Below are 22,050 nucleotides of genomic sequence, written 5' to 3'. Positions count from 1 at the left end.
CCAGAACCCCCCCAAAAATGGGTGGGGGGGACCCTAAAGGGGGGGTAGAGACCCCCAAAATGAGGTGGGGGGAGCCCAAGACCCCCCCAAAAATGGGGGGGGATCAACACCCCCAAAACAGGGTGGGGGGGACCCAGGACCCCCCAAAAATGGGTGGGGGGACCCTAAGAGGGGGGTTGGGACCCCCAAATTAGGTGGGGGGGACCCCGGAGCCCCCCAAAAACGGGTGGGGGGACCCCAAACTGTGGGAGGGGGGCACAGGGCTCCGGGCTGGTTTTTTGGGGGAGAGAAATGGGGCGTTTGGAGCATTTGGGGTGAATTTGGGGGATTTTAGGGCATTTCGGGGTGTTTGGGGGTGTTTCCGGGGGGCGGCCGCTCCCGGGGGGGGTTTGGGGGGGCTCCGGGGGGGTTTTTGGGGCCGTTTTCTCGCGGTTTCGGGACCGTCAGCGGTCGGCGGTGGTGCTGAGCGCCTCGGGGGGGCGATGGGGGGCCGCAATTGGGGCCGTTTGGGGGCATTTCGGGGCGTTTGGGGGCATTTCTGGGGGGCGGCCGCTCCCGGGGGGGTTTGGGGGGGCTCCAGGGGGGTTTTTGGGGCCGTTTCCCGCGGTTTCGGGACCGTCAGCGGTCGGCGGCGGTGCGCAGGTCGGTGGTGAGCGGGTCGTGCTGGATGGTCTGGTGCAACATGAGCGCCAGCAGCCCGGCGCGGTTCGTCATCGCCGCCCGCACGTTGCGCTCCTGCTCGAACAGCTCGTCCAGCTTGTACCACTGCCGGGGGGGGGGGGGACACGGGGGGGCGTGGGAGGGGGCACGGGGGGGCCCCGAACCCCCCCAGGACCCCCCGAAACCTTCTAGGGACCCCCAGGAACCCCCAAGACTCCCCAACCCCCCCCAGAACCTCCCAGGACCCCCCAAAACCCCCCAGAGCCCCCCAAAACCTTCTAGGGACCCCCAGGAACCCCCAACCCTCCCCACAGCCCCCCCAGAGCCTTCTAGGGACCCCCAGGACCCCCCAGACCCCTTCAGGACCTCCAAGACCCCCCCAGATCCCCCCAGGACCCCCCCAGGGACCCCCAAGACCCCTCTAGGCCCCCCCAGAACCCCCTAAGGACCCCCACGACCCCCCAGACTGCTGCAGACCCCTCCAGGACCCTTAAGACCCCCCCCCAGACCCCTCCAAGACCCCCTCAGGGACCCCCCAGGCCCCCCCAAACCCCTCCAGGACCCCCGTGGGACCCCCCAGGACCCTCTAGGGATCCCCAAGACCCCCCCAGACCCCCCCAGGACCCCCCCAGACCCCCTTCAGGACCCCCATGACTCCCCCAGACCCCTCCAAGACCACCCCAGACCCCCTAGGGACCCCCAAGACCCCCCCAGACTCCCCCCAGGACCCCCCCAGGACCCCCAGGGACCCCCAGGACTCCCCAGGACCCCCCCCAAGACCCCCCCAGAACCCCCTAGGGACCCCCAGGACCCCACCAGACCCCCCCCAGGACCCCCCTAGACCCCTCCAGGACCCCCTAGGGACCCCCAGACCCCCCCAGGGACCCCTAGGGACGCCCAGAACCCCCCCAGACCCCCTTCAGGACCCCCTAGGGACCCCCCAGGGACCCCCAGACCCCTCCAGACCCCTCCAGGACCCCCTAGGGACCCCCAAGACCCCCCCCAGAACCCCCTAGAGACTCCCAGGACCCCCCCAGACCCCTCCAGGACCCCCTAGGGACCCACAGGACCCCCTTAGGGCCCCCTAGGGAGCTCCAAGACCCCCCCCCAGACCCTTCCAGGACCCCCCCAGTCCCCCTGGGGACCCCCAGGACCCCTTCAGGATCCCCTAGGGACCCCCAAGACCCCCCCCAACCCCCCCAGACCCTTCCAGGACCCCCTAGGGACCCCCAGGACCCCCCCAGATCCCCTTCAGGACCCCGTAGGGACCCCCAAGACCTCCAAGACCCCTCCAGGACCCCCAGGGACCCCCTCCAGACCCCCCAGGACCCCTCCAGGACCCCCTAGCAACCCCCAAGACCCCCCAGGACCCCCCCAGATCCCCTCCAGAACCCCCTAGGGACCTCCAGAACCCCCCCAGATCCCCTCCAGGACCCCCTAGGGACCCCCAAGACCTCCCAGGACCCCCCCAGACCCCCTCCAGGACCCCTAGCAACCCCAAGACCCCCCAGGACCCCCCAGACCCCCCAGACCCCTCCAGGACCCCCTAGGGACCCCCAAGACCTCCCAGGACCCCCCCAGACCCCCCCAGGACCCCCCAGGGACCCCCCCCCGGCGGCGGCGGCACCAGCACGTACCACGCGCACCCGCTCGAGGTCGACCTCGGCGCGCCGCAGCTTCTCCCAGCAGTAGTGGCGGTTGCACTTGCGCTTGGGCACCCGGCAGAACTCGCCCGTCAGCTCGAAGACGTCGCGCACCAGCGGGCAGCCGCACACCTCGTCCGCCGGCACCTGCGCCCGTCCCCCCCCGCGTCAGCACCCCGGGGCGCCCCCGGGGACCCCGGGGAGCACCCAAATGGCACCTAAATGGCTCCTAGGGGCACCTGGGGGCACCTAAATGATCCCTATGGGCACCCAGGGACCCCAGGGAGCATCCAAACGGCACCTAAATGCCTCCTAGGGGCATCCAGGGGCACCTAAATGGTCTTTATGGGCACCTAGGGGCACCTAAATGGTCCCTATGGGCACCCAGGGACCCCCAGAAGCATCTAAATGGCACCTAAATGGTTCCTATGGGCACCCAGGGACCCCAGGGAGCACCCAAATGGCACCTAAATGGCTCCTGGGGGCACCTAAATGGTCCCTATGGGCACCCAGGGACCCCAGGGAGCATCCAAACGGCACCTAAATGCCTCCTAGGGGCATCCAGGGGCACCTAAATGGTCTTTATGGGCACCTAGGGGCACCTGAATGGTCCCTATGGGCACCCAGGGACCCCCAGGGGCATCTAAATGGCACCTAAATGGTTCCTATGGGCACCCAGGGACCCCAGGGAGCACCCAAATGGCACCTAAATGGCTCCTGGGGGCACCTAAATGGTCCCTATGGGCACCCAAAGACCCCCGGGGGCATCTAAATGGCACCTAAATGGCTCCTAGGGGCATCCAGGGGCACCTAAATGGTCCCTATGGGCACCCAGGGACCCCCAGAAGCATCTAAATGGCATCTAAATGGCACCTAAATGGCTCCTATAGGCACCTAAAAGCACCCAGGGGCACCCAGGGACCCCCAGGAGCATCCAAATGGCACCTAAATGGCTCCTATAGGCACCTAAAGGCACCCAGGGGCACCCAAGAGCATCTAAATGGCACCTAAATGGTCCCTATGGGCACCCAGGGGCACCTAAATGGTCCCTATGGGCACCCAGGGACCCCCAGGGGCATCTAAATGGCACCTAAATGGTTCCTATGGGCACCCAGGGACCCCAGGGAGCACCCAAATGGCACCTAAATGGTCCCTATGGGCACCCAAAGACCCCCGGGGGCATCTAAATGGCACCTAAATGGCTCCTAGGGGCACCGAAATGGTCCCTATGGGCACCCAAAGGCACCCAGGGGCACCCAGGGACCCCCAGGGGCATCTAAAAGGCACCTAAATGGTCTCTATGGGCACCTAAGGGCACCTAGATGGCTCCTATAGGCACCCAAGAGCACCCATAAGCACCTAAATGGTCCCTATGGACACCCAGGGACCCCCGGGGGCATCTAAATGGCACCTAAATGGCCCCTATAGGCACCTAAGGGCACTGAAATGGCCCCTATGGGCATCTAAATGGCACCTAAATGGCTCCTCTGGGCACCCAAGGGCACCCAGGAGCACCTATGGGTACCTAAAGGGTCCCTATGGGCACCCAGGGGCACCGAAACGGCCCCTATGGGCAGCCAGGAACCCCCAGAAGCATCTAAATGGCATCTGAATGGCACCTAAATGGCTCCTATAGGCACCCAAGAGCACCCACAGGCACCTAAATGGCTCCTATGGGCACCCAGGGACCCCCGGGGGCATCTAAGTGGCACCTAAAAGGCCCCTATAGGCACCTAAGGGCACTGAAATGGCCCCTATGGGCATCTAAATGGCACCTAAATGGTCCCTATGGGCACCCAGGGGCACCTAAATGGCTCCTATAGGCACCCAAGAGCACCCATAGGCATCTAAATGGCCTCTATGGGCACCTAGGGGCACCTAGGGGCACCTAAATGGCTCCTACAGGCACCCAAGAGCACCCAGGAGCACCCACGGGTATCTAAAGGGTCCTTATGGGCACCCAGGGGCACCTAAATGGCTCCTAGGGGCACCCAGGGACCCCCAGGGGCATCTAAATGGCACCTAAATGGCTCCTATAGGCACCTAAAGGCACCCAGGGGCACCCAGGGGCATCTAAATGGCACCTAAATGGCTCCTATAGGCACCTAAAGGCACCCAGAGGCACCCAGGGACCCCCCAGGGGCATCTAAATGGCACCTAAATGGTCCCTATGGGCACCTAGGGGCACCTAAATGGCTCCCATAGGCACCCAAGAGCACCCATAAGCACCTAAATGGTCCCTATGGGCACCCAGGGACCCCCAGAAGCATCTAAATGGCATCGAAATAGCACCTAAATGGCTCCTATAGGCACCCAAGAACACCCATAGGCACCTAAATGGTCCCTATGGGCACCCAGGGACCCACCAGGACCCTCTAGACGCCCCTCAAACCCCCTCAAGACCCCCCAACCCCCCCCCCGGGACCCCCCCGCCCCCCCGGCAGCACCCATGGGTGCCCCCCCCCCGGCTCACCTTGGGGTCGCGCGAGTGCTCGGGGCAGAGCACCTGCAGCCGCTTGCAGTACGTCTTGCTCTGCGGGTTGTAGACGTCGCAGAAGAGCCGGGTGGCCCTGGAAAGGGGGGGGGGTCACAGGGGGGGCCCAGGCGTCCGGGGACGGGGGGGCCCAGGCGTCCGGGAACTGCCCCTGTTGCTCTCAAGGGGACCCAGGTGGCCAGGGAGGGGCCCAGGCGTCCGGGAACTGCTCCATCCCCTCCTCAGGGGCCCAGGTGTCCGGAGGGGCCCAGGCGTCCGGGACCCCCCCCCCCAGTCCCTCCCAGGGGGCCCAGGAGTCCGGGAACTGCTCCAGTCCCTCCCATAGGGATCCAGGTGTCCAGGGGGCCCAGGCGTCCGGGAGGGGCCCAGGTGTCCGGGTTTCCCCCCCAACCCCTCCCAGGGGGCCCAGGCGTCCGGGAACCGCTCCATCCCCTCCCCGGGGGCCCAGGTGTCCGGGGAAGGGGCCCAGGCGTCCGGGTTCCCCCCCCCAACCCCCCCCCCTCCCAAGGGGCCCAGGCGTCCGGGGGGCTCCGACTCACCCCTCGATGCGGGTGGGGTACATGGACCCGAACGACGTCTGGCTCTCGTACTGCGGGGACGTGGCGGCGTTAGCGGGTTGGGGGGGAACCTATAGCCCCTATAGCACCGGGGGGGGGGCCCTATAGCCCCTATAGCGCCCTGGGGCGGGGGGGGCTCCCTATGGCTCCTACGGATCCACCCAGGGAACCCTAGAAGCCCCCACAGCTGCCCCAGGACCCTCCTGGGGCCCCTATAGAATCACCTATAGCCCCTAGAGCGCCCAAGGGGGACCCTATAGCCCCTATAGCACCCGGGGGGAGGGCCCTATAGCTTCTATAAACCCACACAGAGAACCTTAGAGCCCCTGTGGTTTCCCAAGAGCTCCCTGGGTCCCCTATAGAATCACCTATAGCCCCTATAGCGCCCAAGGGGGACCCTATAGCCCCTATAAGACATGGGGGGGGGCTCCCTATAGCTTCTATAGACCCACACATGGAACCTTAGAGCCCCTGTGGCTTCCCAAGAGCTCCCTGGGGTCCCTATGGAATCGCCTATAGATACTATAGTGCCCAAGGGGACCCTATAACATCTATAGTGCCCTGGGGGGGGTTCCCTATAGGCCCTACCGATCCACCCAGGGAAGCCTAGAGCCCCCCACGGCTGCCCCAAAAGCTCCCTGGGGCACCTATTGAATCGCCTACAGCCCCTATAGCACCCAGGAGAGGCCCTATAGCTCCTGCAGACCCACGCAAGTGCTATATGGGGCCTCAGTGGGGCTTGCGCGGCTCTATAAGGGGGGTTTCTACAGCCCCATAGGAGCCTTGTGGTGCCCTATAGGACCCCCGGGGCAGCCCCTATGGCCCTATAGGTGCCTATATGATCCTATATACTCCTATAGGGCCTATAGGCGTATGAACTCCCTAGATCCCGGGTGCTCCTAGACCCCCATAGGGTGCCGGGGGGGGGTGCGTAGGGTCCCCATAGGGGGTGCGCGGCGGGGGGGGGGGGGGTGCGGAGGGTCCTATAGGGGGCTGGGGGGGGGTGTCCCCTATAGGGCCGTAGGGCACCTTGGCGTAGCAGCGCTCCATGTGGCGCAGGGCCACCTTGGGGTTGATCGGGTGCCCGCAGGAGACGCAGAAGATCTGCAGGTCCGTGTCGTCGCTGTCGCCCTCGTTGGTCTGCGCCCGGCGGGAGGGGCCCAGGCGTCCGGGGCGGGAGGGGCCCAGGCGTCCGGGGAAAAGGGGGGGACACAGGAGTTAGGGAAGGGGCCCAGGCGTCCGGGAGAAGGGGCCCAGGCGTCTAGGGAAGGGGCCCAGGCGTCCGGGGAAGGGGCCCAGGCGTCCGGGGAAAGGGGCCCAGGCGTCCGGGGAAAGGGGCCCAGGCGTCCGGGGAAAGGGGGGGACACAGGAATTAGGGAAGGGGCCCAGGTGTCCGGGGAAAGGGGGGGACACAGGAATTAGGGAAGGGGCCCAGGCATCCAGGAAAGGGGCCCAGGCATCCGGGAGAAGGGGCCCAGGCGTCCGGGGAAGGGGCCCAGGCGTCTAGGAAAGGGGCCCAGGTGTCCGGGGAAAGGGGCCCAGGCGTCCAGGAGAAGGGGCCCAGGCGTCCGGGGAAAAGGGGGGGGACACAGGAATTAGGGAAGGGGCCCAGGCGTCCGGGACCCCCAGGATACAGAAGCCCCAGGGTTCCAGAGAAAGGGCCCAGGCGTCTGGGAAAGGGCCCAGGAGTCCGGGGAAAGGAAGACACAGGAGTTAGAGAAGGGCCCAGGTGTCCGGGGAAGGGGCCCAAGCGTCCGGGAGAAAGACCCAGGCATCTAGGGAAGGGGCCCAGGCGTCTAGGGAAGGGGCCCAGGCGTCCGGGGAAAGTGGCCCAGGCGTCCAGGAAAGGGGGGGACACAGGAATTAGGGAAGGGGCCCAGGTGTCCGGGGCAGGAGGGGCCCAAGTGTCTGGGAAGGGGCCCAGGCGTCCGGGGCAGGAGAGGCCCAGGCGTCCGGGAGAAGGGGCCCAGGCGTCCGGGAGAAGGGGGGGACACAGGAGTTAGGGAAGGGCCCAGGTGTCCGGGAGAAAGACCCAGGCATCTGGGAGAAGGGCCCAGGCATCCGGGGAAGGGGCCCAGGCGTCCGGGGAAGGGGGGACACAGGAATTAGGGAAGGACTCAGGCATCCGGGAAAGGGGCCCAGGCGTCCGGGAAAGGGGGGGGACACAGTAGTTAAAGAAGGGCCCAGGTGTCCTGGAAAGGGGAACCCAGGAATTGGGGAAGGGGCCCAGGTGTCCGGGAAGGGCCCAGGCATCCGGGATCCCCGTGACACAGAAGACCCAGGGGTCCAGGAAAAGGGCCCAGGCGTCCGGGCAAGGGGCCCAGGCGTCCGGGGGCCGCGAGCGAGCCGCCCACCTCCTCGTCCTCGCGCGGCGGGTGCCCCTTGGCGCGGGCGATGAGCCCCTCCAGCTCGTGGAAGCGCCGCTCCATGTCCTGCAGCCGCAGCCGCGCCTGGTGCTGCTCCCGCCGGATCCGCTCCAGCAGCCGCTTCCCGTGCTCCTCCGCCACGCACGGGCTCTGCTGCCACTGCTGGATCCGCTGCGGCAGGATCTCGTAGATCCGGCTGCCGGCGAGAGGGGGGTGGGGGTGGGCTGACGTCGGTGGGGGGCGCTTCCGTCACCCTGGCGCCTCCCCCGAGGCCCAGGATCCCTGGGATCCGCTAAGGGATCCGCTAAGGGATCCACTAAGGGATCCACCACCACAGGATCCCAGAGACCCAGCTGCCGGGGGAGGGAAACGGTCGCCAGCAGCACCCTGGGGCATCCCTGAGCCTCAGGATCCCTGGGATCCACTAAGGGATCCACTGTGATGGGATCCTGTAGATCCAGCTGCCAGGAAGGGGGGGGGACACAGTCGCCATGGACACCCCGGGGTGGTCCCATCATCTTGGGGTGTCCCTGAGCCTCAGGATCCCCCGGATCCGCTAAGGGATCCACCGTGGCAGGATCTTATAGATGCAACTGCCAGGGAGGGGGCAGGGGGGTGGTCGATGGACCTCCCCGGGTTGGTCCCATCGCCCTGGGGCGCCCCCGAGCCGTGGGATCCCCGGGATCCACTGAGGGATCCACTAAAGAACCCACGGCGGCAGGATCTTCGGGATCTGCCTGCCGGGGAGGGAGGAGACGCGGTCGCCGGGGGCACCCCAGGGTGGTCCCATCACCCCAGGGTGATCCCATCACCCCGGGGTGCCCCTGAGCCACGGGATCCCTGGGATCTACTAAGGAATCTGCTAAACTATCCATTTGGGAAGGATGGTGGAGATCTAGCTGGGCACGAGAAGACCATAGGAATCGCTAAGAGCGCCCTGGGGTGTTTTTGTCACCCCGGGGTGAGCCCAAGGCGCGGGATCCCTGGGATCCGCTTAGGGATCCGCTCAGGGATCCACTGCAGAAGCATCCCAGAGACCCGGATGAGGATCCAGGGAGCGGACAGGGTCCGTGGAGGCGCCCCAGGGTGGGCCCGGCCCCCCGAGGTGCCCCCACGGCGCGGGATCCCTGGGATCCGCCGTGGGATCCGCTCAGGGATCCCTGTTGGGAAGGCTGCAGGGAGGGGGCTAGGCCTAGGGAGGCCCCCGGGAAGCACCCGGAGCGCCCTGGGGTCTCTCTCCTCTTCCCAAGCCGGGCCCGTGGCGCGGGATCCCTGGGATCCGCCGTGGGATCCGCTCGGGGATCCACTGCGGGGGGATCCCGGAGACCCGGCGGCGCCCCCCAGGGGACGCACAGGGTCATCGGGGGGCGCCGGAGAGGGGCCCCGTCGCCCCGGGGCGCCCCCGAGCTGCAAGATCCCTGGGATCCGCTACGATCTATACTGGTTTATACTGGTTTATACTGGTTTATACTGGTCTGGGGACCCCAAATCGCTTGGTGGCCAGCTTGACGCCGCAGGTCTCGCCGCAGTACTTCGAGGGGGGCTGGGACCCAGGTGGAACCAGACCACCCCATCCCGCTCTATACTGGTCTATACTGGTCTGTACTGGTTTATACTGGTTTATACTGGTTCGTACTGGTTTGCACTCACTTGGTGGCCAGCTTGACGCCGCAGGCCTCGCCGCAGTACTTGGAGGGGGGCCGGGACCCAGGTAGGCCAGACCACCCCATCCCGCTCCATCCCACTCCATACTGGTCTATACTGGTCTGTACTGGTTTATACTGGTTTGTACTGGTTCTTACTGGTTCCTACTCACTTGGCGGCCAGCTTGACGCCGCAGGCCTCGCCACAGTACTTGGAGGGGGGCCGGGACCCAGGTGGGACCAGACCGCCCCATCCCGCTCTATACTGGTCTATACTGGTTTGTACTGGTTTATACTGGTTTGTACTGGTTTATACTGGTGGGTACTCACTTGGTGGCCAGCTTGACGCCGCAGGCCTCGCCGCGGTACTTGGAGGGGGGCCGGGACCCAGGTGGGACCAGACCACCCCATCCCACTCCATCCCGCTCTATACTGGTCTGTACTGGTCTATACTGGTTTGTACTGGTTTATACTGGTCTATACTGGTCTATACTGGTTCCTACTCACTTGGCGGCCAGCTTGACGCCGCAGGCCTCGCCGCAGTACTTTGAGGGGGGCCGGGACCCAGGTGGGACCAGACCACCCCATCCCACTCCATCCCGCTCTATACTGGTCTATACTGGTCTGTACTGGTTTATACTGGTTTGTACTGGTTTGTACTGGTTCCTACTCACTTGGCGGCCAGCTTGACGCTGCAGGCCTCGCCGCAGTACTTGGAGGGGGGCCGGGACCCAGGAGGGCCAGACCACCCCATCCCGCTCCATCCCGCTCTATACTGGTCTATACTGGTCTATACTGGTTTATACTGGTGGGTACTCACTTGGCGGCCAGCTTGACGCCGCAGGCCTCGCCGCAGTACTTGGAGGGGGGCCGGGACCCAGGTGGGACCAGACCGCCCCATCCTGCTCCATCCCGCTCTATACTGGTCTATACTGGTCTATACTGGTTTATACTGGTTTATACTGGTTTATACTGGTTCCTACTCACTTGGCGGCCAGCTTGACGCCGCAGGCCTCGCCGCAGTACTTGGAGGGGGGCCGGGACCCAGGTGGGGCCAGACCACTGCATCCCGCTCTATACTGGTCTATACTGGTCTATACTGGTTCTTACTGGTGGGTACTCACTTGGCGGCCAGCTTGACGCCGCAGGCCTCGCTGCAGTACTTGGAGGGGGACCGGGACCCAGGAGGGCCAGACCACCCCATCCCGCTCTATACTGGTCTATACTGGTCTGTACTGGTCTGTACTGGTTTGTACTGGTTTATACTGGTTCCTACTCACTTGGCGGCCAGCTTGACGCCGCAGGCCTCGCCGCAGTACTTGGAGGGGGGCCGGGACCCAGGTGGGACCAGACCGCCCCATCCCGCTCTATACTGGTCTATACTGGTCTATACTGGTCTATACTGGTTTGTACTGGTTTGTACTGGTGGGTACTCACTTGGCGGCCAGCTTGACGCCGCAGGCCTCGCCACGGTACTTGGAGGGGGGCCGGGACCCAGGTGGGACCAGACCACCCCATCCCACTCCATCCCGCTCTATACTGGTCTATACTGGTCTGTACTGGTTTATACTGGTTTGTACTGGTTTGTACTGGTTCCTACTCACTTGGCGGCCAGCTTGACGCTGCAGGCCTCGCCGCAGTACTTGGAGGGGGGCCGGGACCCAGGAGGGCCAGACCACCCCATCCCGCTCCATCCCGCTCTATACTGGTCTATACTGGTCTATACTGGTTTATACTGGTGGGTACTCACTTGGCGGCCAGCTTGACGCCGCAGGCCTCGCCGCAGTACTTGGAGGGGGGCCGGGACCCAGGTGGGACCAGACCGCCCCATCCTGCTCCATCCCGCTCTATACTGGTCTATACTGGTCTATACTGGTTTATACTGGTTTATACTGGTTTATACTGGTTCCTACTCACTTGGCGGCCAGCTTGACGCCGCAGGCCTCGCCGCAGTACTTGGAGGGGGGCCGGGACCCAGGTGGGGCCAGACCACTGCATCCCGCTCTATACTGGTCTATACTGGTCTATACTGGTTCTTACTGGTGGGTACTCACTTGGCGGCCAGCTTGACGCCGCAGGCCTCGCTGCAGTACTTGGAGGGGGACCGGGACCCAGGAGGGCCAGACCACCCCATCCCGCTCTATACTGGTCTATACTGGTCTGTACTGGTCTGTACTGGTTTGTACTGGTTTATACTGGTTCCTACTCACTTGGCGGCCAGCTTGACGCCGCAGGCCTCGCCGCAGTACTTGGAGGGGGGCCGGGACCCAGGTGGGACCAGACCGCCCCATCCCGCTCTATACTGGTCTATACTGGTCTATACTGGTCTATACTGGTTTGTACTGGTTTGTACTGGTGGGTACTCACTTGGCGGCCAGCTTGACGCCGCAGGCCTCGCCACGGTACTTGGAGGGGGGCCGGGACCCAGGTGGGACCAGACCACTCCATCCCGCTCTATACTGGTCTATACTGGTCTATACTGGTTTGTACTGGTTTATACTGGTTTATACTGGTTTATACTGGTTTATACTGGTTTATACTGGTTCTTACTGGTTCCTACTCACTTGGCGGCCAGCTTGACGCCGCAGGCCTCGCCGCAGTACTTGGAGGGGGGCTGGGACCCAGGAGGGCCAGACCACCCCATCCCCCTCCATCCCGCTCTATACTGGTCTATACTGGTTTATACTGGTTTATACTGGTTTGTACTGGTTTGTACTGGTGGGTACTCACTTGGCGGCCAGCTTGACGCCGCAGGCCTCGCCGCAGTACTTGGAGGGGGGCCGGGACCCAGGAGGGCCAGACCACCCCATCCCGCTCCATCCCGCTCTATACTGGTCTATACTGGTCTGTACTGGTTTATACTGGTTTGTACTGGTTTGTACTGGTTCCTACTCACTTGGCGGCCAGCTTGACGCCGCAGGCCTCGCCGCAGTACTTGGAGGGGGGCCGGGACCCAGGTGGGACCAGACCGCCCCATCCCGCTCTATACTGGTCTATACTGGTCTATACTGGTCTATACTGGTTTGTACTGGTTTGTACTGGTGGGTACTCACTTGGCGGCCAGCTTGACGCCGCAGGCCTCGCCACGGTACTTGGAGGGGGGCCGGGACCCAGGTGGGACCAGACCACCCCATCCCACTCCATCCCGCTCTATACTGGTCTATACTGGTCTGTACTGGTTTATACTGGTTTGTACTGGTTTGTACTGGTTCCTACTCACTTGGCGGCCAGCTTGACGCTGCAGGCCTCGCCGCAGTACTTGGAGGGGGGCCGGGACCCAGGAGGGCCAGACCACCCCATCCCGCTCCATCCCGCTCTATACTGGTCTATACTGGTCTATACTGGTTTATACTGGTGGGTACTCACTTGGCGGCCAGCTTGACGCCGCAGGCCTCGCCGCAGTACTTGGAGGGGGGCCGGGACCCAGGTGGGACCAGACCGCCCCATCCTGCTCCATCCCGCTCTATACTGGTCTATACTGGTCTATACTGGTTTATACTGGTTTATACTGGTTTATACTGGTTCCTACTCACTTGGCGGCCAGCTTGACGCCGCAGGCCTCGCCGCAGTACTTGGAGGGGGGCCGGGACCCAGGTGGGGCCAGACCACTGCATCCCGCTCTATACTGGTCTATACTGGTCTATACTGGTTCTTACTGGTGGGTACTCACTTGGCGGCCAGCTTGACGCCGCAGGCCTCGCTGCAGTACTTGGAGGGGGACCGGGACCCAGGAGGGCCAGACCACCCCATCCCGCTCTATACTGGTCTATACTGGTCTGTACTGGTCTGTACTGGTTTGTACTGGTTTATACTGGTTCCTACTCACTTGGCGGCCAGCTTGACGCCGCAGGCCTCGCCGCAGTACTTGGAGGGGGGCCGGGACCCAGGTGGGACCAGACCGCCCCATCCCGCTCTATACTGGTCTATACTGGTCTATACTGGTCTATACTGGTTTGTACTGGTTTGTACTGGTGGGTACTCACTTGGCGGCCAGCTTGACGCCGCAGGCCTCGCCACGGTACTTGGAGGGGGGCCGGGACCCAGGTGGGACCAGACCACTCCATCCCGCTCTATACTGGTCTATACTGGTCTATACTGGTTTGTACTGGTTTATACTGGTTTATACTGGTTTATACTGGTTTATACTGGTTTATACTGGTTTATACTGGTTCTTACTGGTTCCTACTCACTTGGCGGCCAGCTTGACGCCGCAGGCCTCGCCGCAGTACTTGGAGGGGGGCTGGGACCCAGGAGGGCCAGACCACCCCATCCCCCTCCATCCCGCTCTATACTGGTCTATACTGGTTTATACTGGTTTATACTGGTTTGTACTGGTTTGTACTGGTGGGTACTCACTTGGCGGCCAGCTTGACGCCGCAGGCCTCGCCGCAGTACTTGGAGGGGGGCCGGGCGGGCCGGGTGCAGCCGGGGCCCAGGCACTGGCCCAGGGCGCCGGGGTCGCGGGCGTCGGGCCGCTCGCTGTGCCGGCTCCGCTCGCGGTGCCGCGTCTTCTGCTTGTGCCGCTTGTAGCGCTCCTCCTTCTGCCGGCGCCTCCCAGTCACTCCCAGTGCCGCCCAGTAGCTCCCAGTTACCCCCCCGGCGAGCCCAGGTACCCCCAAGGACCCCCCCAGTAACTCCCAGTGCCGCCCAGTAACTCCCAGTAACCCTTAGGGCCTCCCAGTGAAGCCCAGTAACTCCCAGGGACCCCCCCAGTAGCTCCCAGTAGCTCCCAGTAACTCCCAGTTACCCCCCAGACAATCCCAGATACCCCAAAGGACCCCCCCAGTAACTCCCAGTGCCTCCCAGTAGCTCCCAGTTACCCCCCAGGTAACCCCAGGTACCCTCAAGGACCCCCCCAGTAACTCCCAGTGCCGCCCAGTAACTCCTAGTAACCCTTAAGGCCTCCCAGTAACTCCCAGTTACCCCCCAGACAATCCCAGATACCCCCAAGGACCCCCCCAGTAACTCCCAGTGCCTCCCAGTAGCTCCCAGTTACCCCCCCGGCGAGCCCAGGTACCCCCAAGGATCCCTCGGGTCTCTCCCAGTGCCGCCCAGTAACCCTTAGGGCCTCCCAGTGAAGCCCAGTAACTCCCAGGAACCCCCTAGTACCCCCCCAGTAACTCCCAGTTACCCCCCAAACAACCCCAGTTACCCCCAAGGACCCCCCCAGTAGCTCCCAGTAACTCCCAGTTAGCCCCGACGATCCCAGGTACCCCCAAGAACTCCCCCAGTAACTCCCAGTGCCACCCAGTAGCTCCCAGTTACCCTCCCCAGCGATCGCAGGTACACCCAAGGAACCCCCTAGTAACATCCCAGTGGCCTCCCAGTGTCTCCCAGTAACCCCCCAGTGCCTCCCAGTAACATCCCAGTGCCCCCCAGTCTCTCCCAGTAACCCCCAGCAACACCCCAGTGTCCTCCCAGTACCTCCCAGTGCCCCCCAGTGTCCTCCCAGTGCCTCCCAGTGCCCCCCAGTAACCTCCCAGTGCCCCCCAGTAACTCCCACGGGCCCCCCAGTAACATCCCAGTGCCTTCCAGTAACCCCCAGCAGCATCCCAGTGTCCTCCCAGCACCTCCCAGGGCCTCCTAGTGCCCCCCAGTAGCATCCCAGTGTCCTCCCAGTGCCTCCCAGTAACCCCCCAGCACCTCCCAGTAACATCCCAGTGCCTCCCAGTAACCCCCCAGTGCCTCCCGGTAATCCCCAATAGCATCCCAGTGTCCTCCCAATACTTCACAGGGCTCCCCAGTGCCTCCCAGTAACCCCCCAGTAACATCCCAGTGCCCCCCAGTAACCCCCAGCAGCATCCCAGTGTCCTCCCAGTACCTCCCAGTGCCCCCCAGTAACCTCCCAGTAACCCCCCAGTGTCCCCCAGTAACCTCCCAGTGCCTCCAGTGCCTCCCAGTTACCCCCAAAGACCCTCCCAGTGCCTCCCAGTGGCTCCCAGTAACCCCCAGCAGCATCCCAGTGTCCTCCCAGTGCCTCCCAGTTACCCCCAAGGACCCTCCCAGTGCCTCCCAGCAGCATCCCAGTGGCTCCCAGCGCGGCGGGGCACCTTCTTGTCGGCCTTCTTGTCGCGCCGCTTGACGTGCTTGACCTTGACGGCCCGTTTGCGCAGCGCCGGGTCCAGGAAGGGCGCGTCCTCGGGGTCGCTGAGCCAGGCCTGCGCCCGCGGGGACCCCGCGTCACCCCCCGCGTCACCGGGACGCGCGCGGGGACGCGTCACACGCCGCGACACGCGACACGCCGCGACGCGCCGCACGCGAGGACACGCGACACGCCGTGACACGTCGTGACACGCGACGCGTTGGTGGGAGGGGGGGTGTCGGGGACGTGCGGGAGGGTTGGGGGTACTGGGGGAGTATTTGGGGGGTATCTGGGAGGGTATCAGGAGTATTTAGGAGTATCGAGGGATATCGGGGGTATTTGGGAGTACTGAGGGGTATCGGGGGATATCGGGGGCATTTGGGAGTACTGAGGGGTATCGGGGGATATCGGGGGCATTTGGGAGTATCGAGGGATATTGGGGGGTATCGGGGGCATTTGGGAATATCGAGGGGTATCGGGGGATATCGGGGTATTTGGGAGTATCAGGGGTATTGGGGGTATTTGGGAGTATCGAGGGGTATCAGGAGATATCGGGGTATTTGGGAGTATCGAGGGGTATCGGGGGGATATCGGGGGTATTTGGGAGTATCGAGGGATATCGGGGGATATCAGGAGTATTTGGGAGTATCAAAGGGTATTGGGGGGTATCGGGAGTATTTGGGAATATCGAGGGGTATTGAGAAGATATTGGGGTATTTGGGAGCACGGGGGGTATCAGGGGAGCATCATGAAGTATTTGAAAGTATTAGAGATCTCAGGTTAGTGTCTGAATGCATAAAAAGGGTATTAAAAGATATTAACAGAGTACCAAGAAGTATTTTGAGAGCATTAGTGGGTATTTTGGGGGCACAATACCATATTTAAGAGTACAAAAAGGGACCAGGAGCTATTCCGGGGGTACAACAGGGTGCTGTGGGTATTTGGGGGGTATTGGGGGGGGTGTTTCGGGGGGGGGTATCAGGGAGTATCAGGGGGTACTTTGGGGGTATGAGAGAAGTACCGGGGGGTACTTGGGGGTAGCAGGGGAGTATTTGGGCAGTATCAGGAGACTATTTAGGGGGTATTTGGGGGGGGGTATTGGGGAGTACCAGGGAGTATTTGGGGGGTCTCAGGGGGTATTTCGGGGCACAAGAGGGTACTGGGGGTATTTTGGGGGTATCGGGGGTATTCTGGGGGCACAAGAGAGGACTGAGAATATTTTGGGGGTACTGGGGATATTTGGGGGTACCAAGAGGCATTTTGGGGGTACAAGAGAGTACTGGGGGTATTTGGGGGGTACCAGGAGATATTTGGGAGTACCGGGGGGGTAGTGGGGGGTATCGGGGAGTATCAGGGGGTATTTGGGGGGGTCTCGGGGGGTATTTCAGGGGCACAAGAGGGTACTGGGGGTATTTTGGGGGTATTGGGGGTATTTGGGGGGTACCGGGGGGTACTTGTGGGGGTAACAGGGGGTATTTGGGAATACCGGGGGGGGGGTATTTGGGAGTATTGGGGGGTATTTGGGGGAGGTATTTGGGGGTACCAGGGGGGCATTTTGGGGGTGCAAAAGGGTACTGGGGGTATTTTGGGGGTACCCAGAGGTATTTGGGGGGTACTGGGGGGTATTTGGGGGGTACCGAGGGTATCTGGGGGGGTATTAGGGGGGTACCGGGGGGTATTTGGGGGGGTACCGAGGGTATCTGGGGGGGTATTAGGGGGGTACCGGGGGGTATTTGGGGGGGGCGTTTCGGGGGCACCCACCAGGCCGTGCTCGTCGAAGGCGCCGGCGCAGAGCTCCTGCCGCAGCCGCACGTCGGGGGCAGATCCGGGATTTGGGGGGCGGGAGGGGGGGGGAGGGGGGAGCTGAGGCATCAGCGCCCCCCTCCCCCCCCCCCCCAACGGGGCCCAGGCGTCCGGGAGACCCCCTCCCCCCCCCCCAAAAGGGGCCCAGGCGTCCGGGAGATCCTCCTCCCCCCACCAAAGGGGCCCAGGCGTCCGGGCCCCGCCCCCACGCGGGAAAAGGGGGCCCAGGCGTCCGGGCCGACTCACCGAGGCCGGGAAATACTTATAGGATTCCTGCAAGAGAAGGCGACACGTCAGCGACACGCGACAACACGCCAAGGACGCGGCGGGGGGAGGACGGACGCGCGTTGCGGACACGGAAAGGCGCCACGGACACGGGACGATGCGCCGGGGCAGCACCCAGAGATACTGGGAAGAGACGCAACCCAAACACGCTAAGGACATGCTAAGAACATGCCAAGCACATGCTAAAGACACGCCAAGCACACGCTAAGGACCTGTGATGCCATGCAGGGACACGGGGCGACACGCGCCAGGGCGCTGGGGCAGCGCCCGGACACACCGCCAAGCCCCCCCGGCCCCAACACGCTAAGCACACGCCAAGCACACGCTAAGGACGGGGGGCAACACACCACAGGGGCAGCAGAGCAGGTGCCGGGGCAGCACTGGGAGCGCGCGGAGCTCGAAAACGCTAAGGACACGCTAAGGACACGCTAAGGACACGCTAAGGACACGCTAAGGACACGCTAAGGACACGCTAAGAAGGGGGCAACACGCCATGGGGGCCACAGGGGATGTGCCGGGGCAGCACGGGGAGCGTGTGGAGCCCGAAAATACTAAACACACACTAAACACGCTAAGAACACGCTAACGACATGCTAAGCACATGCTAAGAACACACTAAGAAGGGGGGCAACACACCGCGGGGGCTGCAGGGGATGTGCTGGGGCAGCATTGGGAGCGCGCAAAGCCCCAAAACACTAAGCATATGCTAAACATGCTAAGAACATGCTAACAACACGCTAAGCACATGCTAAGAAGGGGGCAACACACACGGGGGCTGTAGGGCAGGCGCTGGGGCAGCACGGGGGGACACTGGGAGCGCGCAGAGCCCGAAAACACTAAACACATGCTAAACACGCTAAGGACATGCTAACAACATGCTAAGCACATGCCAAGAAAGGGGGCAACACGCCATGGGGGCCACAGGGGATGTGCCGGGGCAGCACTGGGAGCACGCGGAGCCTGAAAACACTAAACACAAGCTTAGGACATGCTAAGGGCATGCTAAGCACATGCTAAGCACACGCTAAGCGCATGTTAAGGGGGGCAACACACCACGGGCGCCGCAGGGGATGTGCCGGGGGAGCACCGGTAGCGCACAGAGCCCGAAAACGCCGAGCACAAGCTAAACACACTAAGAACATGCCAAGAACATGCTAACAACATGCAAAACACATGCTAAGCACATTCCAAGAAAGGGGGCAACACGCCATGGGGGCCGCAGGGGATGTGCCGGGGCAGCACGGGGAGTGTGTGGAGCCCGGAAACGCTAAACACACGCTAAACACGCTAAAAACATGCTAAGAACACGCTAAGAACATGCTAATCACATGCTAAGCACACGCTAAGAAGGGGGAAACACACCACGGGGACTGCAGGGGATGTGCCGGGGCAGCACAGGGAGCGTGTGGAGCCCGGAAACACTAAAAACGCGTGAAACACGCTAAGGACACGCTAAGGACACGCTAAGGACACGCTAAGGAGGCTCACGCGGGCCCGCAGCTGGCACTGGCGCAGCCGACACTTCTGGCGGATCTTGTTGGGGCCCCCGAACTTCTTCATGTCGCGGCAGAAGTCGCACTGGCCGCAGTCCTCGGTGCGCCGGCACGCCTCGCACTCGCCACACATGCGCGCCGAGCGCTTGATCTGCGCCATGGGGAAGGGGCCCAGGCGTCCGGGAGGGGAAGGGGCCCAGGCGTCCGGGAAAAGGGCCCAGGCGTCCGGGCAAAGGGGCCCAGGCGTCCGGGAAAGGGGCCCAGGCGTCCCCCCTCCCCGGGCCTCGCACTCGCCACACATGCGCGCCGAGCGCTTGATCTGCCACGCGGGGGGAAGGGGCCCAGGCGTCTGGGAAAAGGGGCCCAGGCGTCCGGGACTCTCCCAACTCCCCCCTCCTAAAGGGGCCCAGGCATCCGGGAAAAGGGCCCAGGAGTCCGGGGCTCTCCCAACTCCCCATTCCTAAAGAGAGCAAGGTGTCTTGGAAAGGGCCCAGGCGTCCGGGAGGGACCCAGGTGTCTGGAAAAGGGGCCCAGGAGTTCGGGGAAAGGGGCCCAGGCGTCCGGGGAAAGGGGCCCAGGCGTCTGGGACTCTCTCAACCCCCCACCCCCAGAAGAAACCAGGCGTCCAGAAAAAGGGCCCAGGCGTCCGGGGCCGAAAAGGGGGCCCAGGTGTCCTGGAAGACCCAAAATAACCCTACCCGGACGCCTGGGCCCTTTCCCCGGACGCCTGGGTCCTTTCCCCGGACGCCTGGGCCCGTCGCCCGGACGCCTGGGCCCCTCACCTTGGCGGCACGGCCCTGCTCCAGCGCCAGCTCTTGCGCCTTCTTGCACAGCTCGGCCTTGTCGCGCTCGTGTTCCCGCTCCTTTTCCCGCGATTTCTTGTGCCGGTAGCGGATTTCCAGGCTGGGATCCTTCTCTGCGGGGGAGGGGAGGGCAGAGCTCAGGAAGGGGCCCAGGCGTCCGGGAACATCCCCCCCGCCACCTGCCCGCAAAGGGACCCGGGTGTCCAGCGCAGTCGTGAAGGGCCCAGGCGTCCGGGTGAAAGGAGTTAACTGGCTGGGAACCCCCCCCCCCCAAAAGGGGCCCAGGCGTCCGGGGCTGGGAAAGGGCCCAGGCGTCCCAGAAAAGGGCCCAGGCGTCCGGGGAAAGGGCCCAGGCGTCCGGGGAAAGGGCCCAGGCGTCCGGGGAAAGGGCCCAGGTGTCCGGGAAAGGGCCCAGGCGTCCGGGAAAGGGGGCCCAGGCGTCCGGGAAAGGGGGCCCAGGCGTCCGGGAAAGGGGGCCCAGGCGTCCGGGAAAAGGGGGCCCAGGCGTCCGGGAAAAGGGGGCCCAGGCGTCCGGGAAAAGGGGGCCCAGGCGTCCGGGAAGGGGCCCAGGCGTCCGGGGAAGGGGGCCCAGGCGCCCGGGGAAGGGGGCCCAGGCGCCCGGGGAAAGGGCCCAGGCGCCCGGGGAAAGGGCCCAGGCGTCCGGGGAAAGGGCCCAGGCGTCCGGGGAAGGGGCCCAGGCGTCCGGGGAAGGGGCCCAGGCGTCCGGCTCACCCCGGCAGGCCCCGCAGTACCACTCGCGAATCGCCTTCGCCATCCGCTCCGTGATGTTGATGCAGTCGCCGTGGAACCACTCGTTGCAGTTGTCGCACCCGCTGCCCGTCGGGGGGGGGGGGGAGGCGTCGGTGGAAGGGGCCCAGGCGTCCGGGACCCCCCCCACCCACCCTCCCTGCACCCATCCCTGCCCCGAGGGACCCAGGCGTCCGGGGGGACCCACCCCTATTCCGAGGGACCCGGTTGTGTGTGGCAGGGAAGGGGCCCAGGCGTCCGGGGAAAGGGGCCCAGGCGTCCGGGGCGAAGGGGCCCAGGCGTCCGGGGGCAGGAGGGGCCCAGGCGTCCGGGGGCAGGAGGGGCCCAGGCGTCCGGGGTAGGAAGGACCCAGGTGTCCAGGACGAAGGGGCCCAGGCGTCCGAGGAAAGGGCCCAGGTGTCCGGGGAAAGGGGCCCAGGCGTCCGAGGTGGAAGGGGCCCAGGCATCCGGGGCCGGGAAGGGGCCCAGGCGTCCGGAGCTGGGAAGGGGCCCAGGCGTCCGGAGCTGGGAAGGGGCCCAGGCGTCCGGAGCTGGGAAGGGGCCCAGGCGTCCGGGGGCAGGAGGGACCCAGGCGTCCGGGGGCAGGAGGGACCCAGGCGTCCGGGGGCAGGAGGGACCCAGGCGTCCGGGGAAGGGGCCCAGGGTCCGGGGCCGGGAAGGGGCCCAGGCGTCCGGCTCACATCATGAAGCAGTTGATGTCGGGTTTGCGGCACACGCAGTAAACGGGCGCGTTCTCCTCCCCCCCCGGCCCGGCCTCCGCGTCCGAGAACTCGCTGTCCTGCGGGGAGACGCGTCAGGGGCCCAGGCGTCCGGGCGAAGGGGCCCAGGCGTCCGGGATCCCCCCCAAACCCACCCTCCCCCCCCGGCCCCAGGGGGACCCAGGCGTCCGGGCACCCCCCAAAGGGACCCAGGCGTCCGGGACCCCCCCCACACACTCCCCCCCCGGGGGGGCCCAGGCGTCCGAGGGGCCCAGGCGTCCGGGCCCCGCCCCTCACCATCGCGCCGCTGTCGCCCATCACCACCAGCCCGGGAACGGTCCCTCCGCTCCGGAAGTAGAAAGCGCGCGGAGGGGAGGGAAGGAAGGGGGCGTGGCCCGCTTCCGCTTCCGGCGTCACCGCGGAGGGGAGGGCAGCCGGCTCCGCCCACCTCCTCCCCGCCCTCAACCAACATGGCCGCCCCGCCGCTCTGCCCGGCTCCAACATGGCGGCGCGTGCGCCAAGATGGCGGCGCCCCCCCCACCCTCAGCACGGCGCAGGCGCCAAGATGGCGGCGCACCCTCAGCACGGCGCAGGCGCCAAGATGGCGGCGCCCAGTGGAGGAGGAGGCCGCGGCCATCTTGGGCGCTGGCGAGGTCCGGCCTGGCCATAGGGACGTGTCCCGGCTGCGTCACGCGTGTCACACGCGTGTCGTAAACGCGTCATACGTGTTATAGACGTGTCACATGCGTGTCATA

General features: G+C 64.7%; 2 protein-coding genes across 2 annotated transcripts in view; both read right to left on the bottom strand.

Annotated features, from left to right (window-relative positions):
* Positions 1-372: 372 nt before the first annotated feature.
* CXXC1 (CXXC finger protein 1) lies at positions 373-21,658 on the bottom strand. Its single transcript, XM_067315122.1, has 15 exons — positions 21,593-21,658; positions 21,278-21,375; positions 20,562-20,662; positions 19,794-19,942; positions 19,022-19,177; positions 17,495-17,521; positions 17,207-17,242; positions 15,414-15,521; positions 13,720-13,904; positions 7,709-7,916; positions 6,384-6,494; positions 5,337-5,386; positions 4,777-4,873; positions 2,298-2,450; positions 373-765 (listed from the first exon to the last, which is right to left on the bottom strand). Exons 1-15 carry the CDS (start codon positions 21,611-21,613, stop codon positions 619-621), a joined length of 1,647 nt encoding a protein of 548 aa, XP_067171223.1. The 5' UTR covers positions 21,614-21,658; the 3' UTR covers positions 373-618.
* The window catches only part of IMP4 (IMP U3 small nucleolar ribonucleoprotein 4), a 43,335-nt gene continuing 28,183 nt past the window's right edge, over positions 6,899-22,050 (bottom strand). The window contains exon 10 of the mRNA XM_067315119.1: positions 6,899-6,936. The gene's annotated coding sequence lies outside the window, so the exon portion shown is untranslated. The remainder of the gene's footprint in view (positions 6,937-22,050) is intronic.

The sequence above is a fragment of the Apteryx mantelli genome, chromosome 42 (genome assembly GCF_036417845.1).
Source record: "Apteryx mantelli isolate bAptMan1 chromosome 42, bAptMan1.hap1, whole genome shotgun sequence".
Taxonomy (NCBI): Eukaryota; Metazoa; Chordata; class Aves; order Apterygiformes; family Apterygidae; genus Apteryx; species Apteryx mantelli.
The sequence above is the reverse complement of the archived record's forward strand: the minus strand, read 5'-3'. Positions and strand labels throughout refer to the sequence as shown.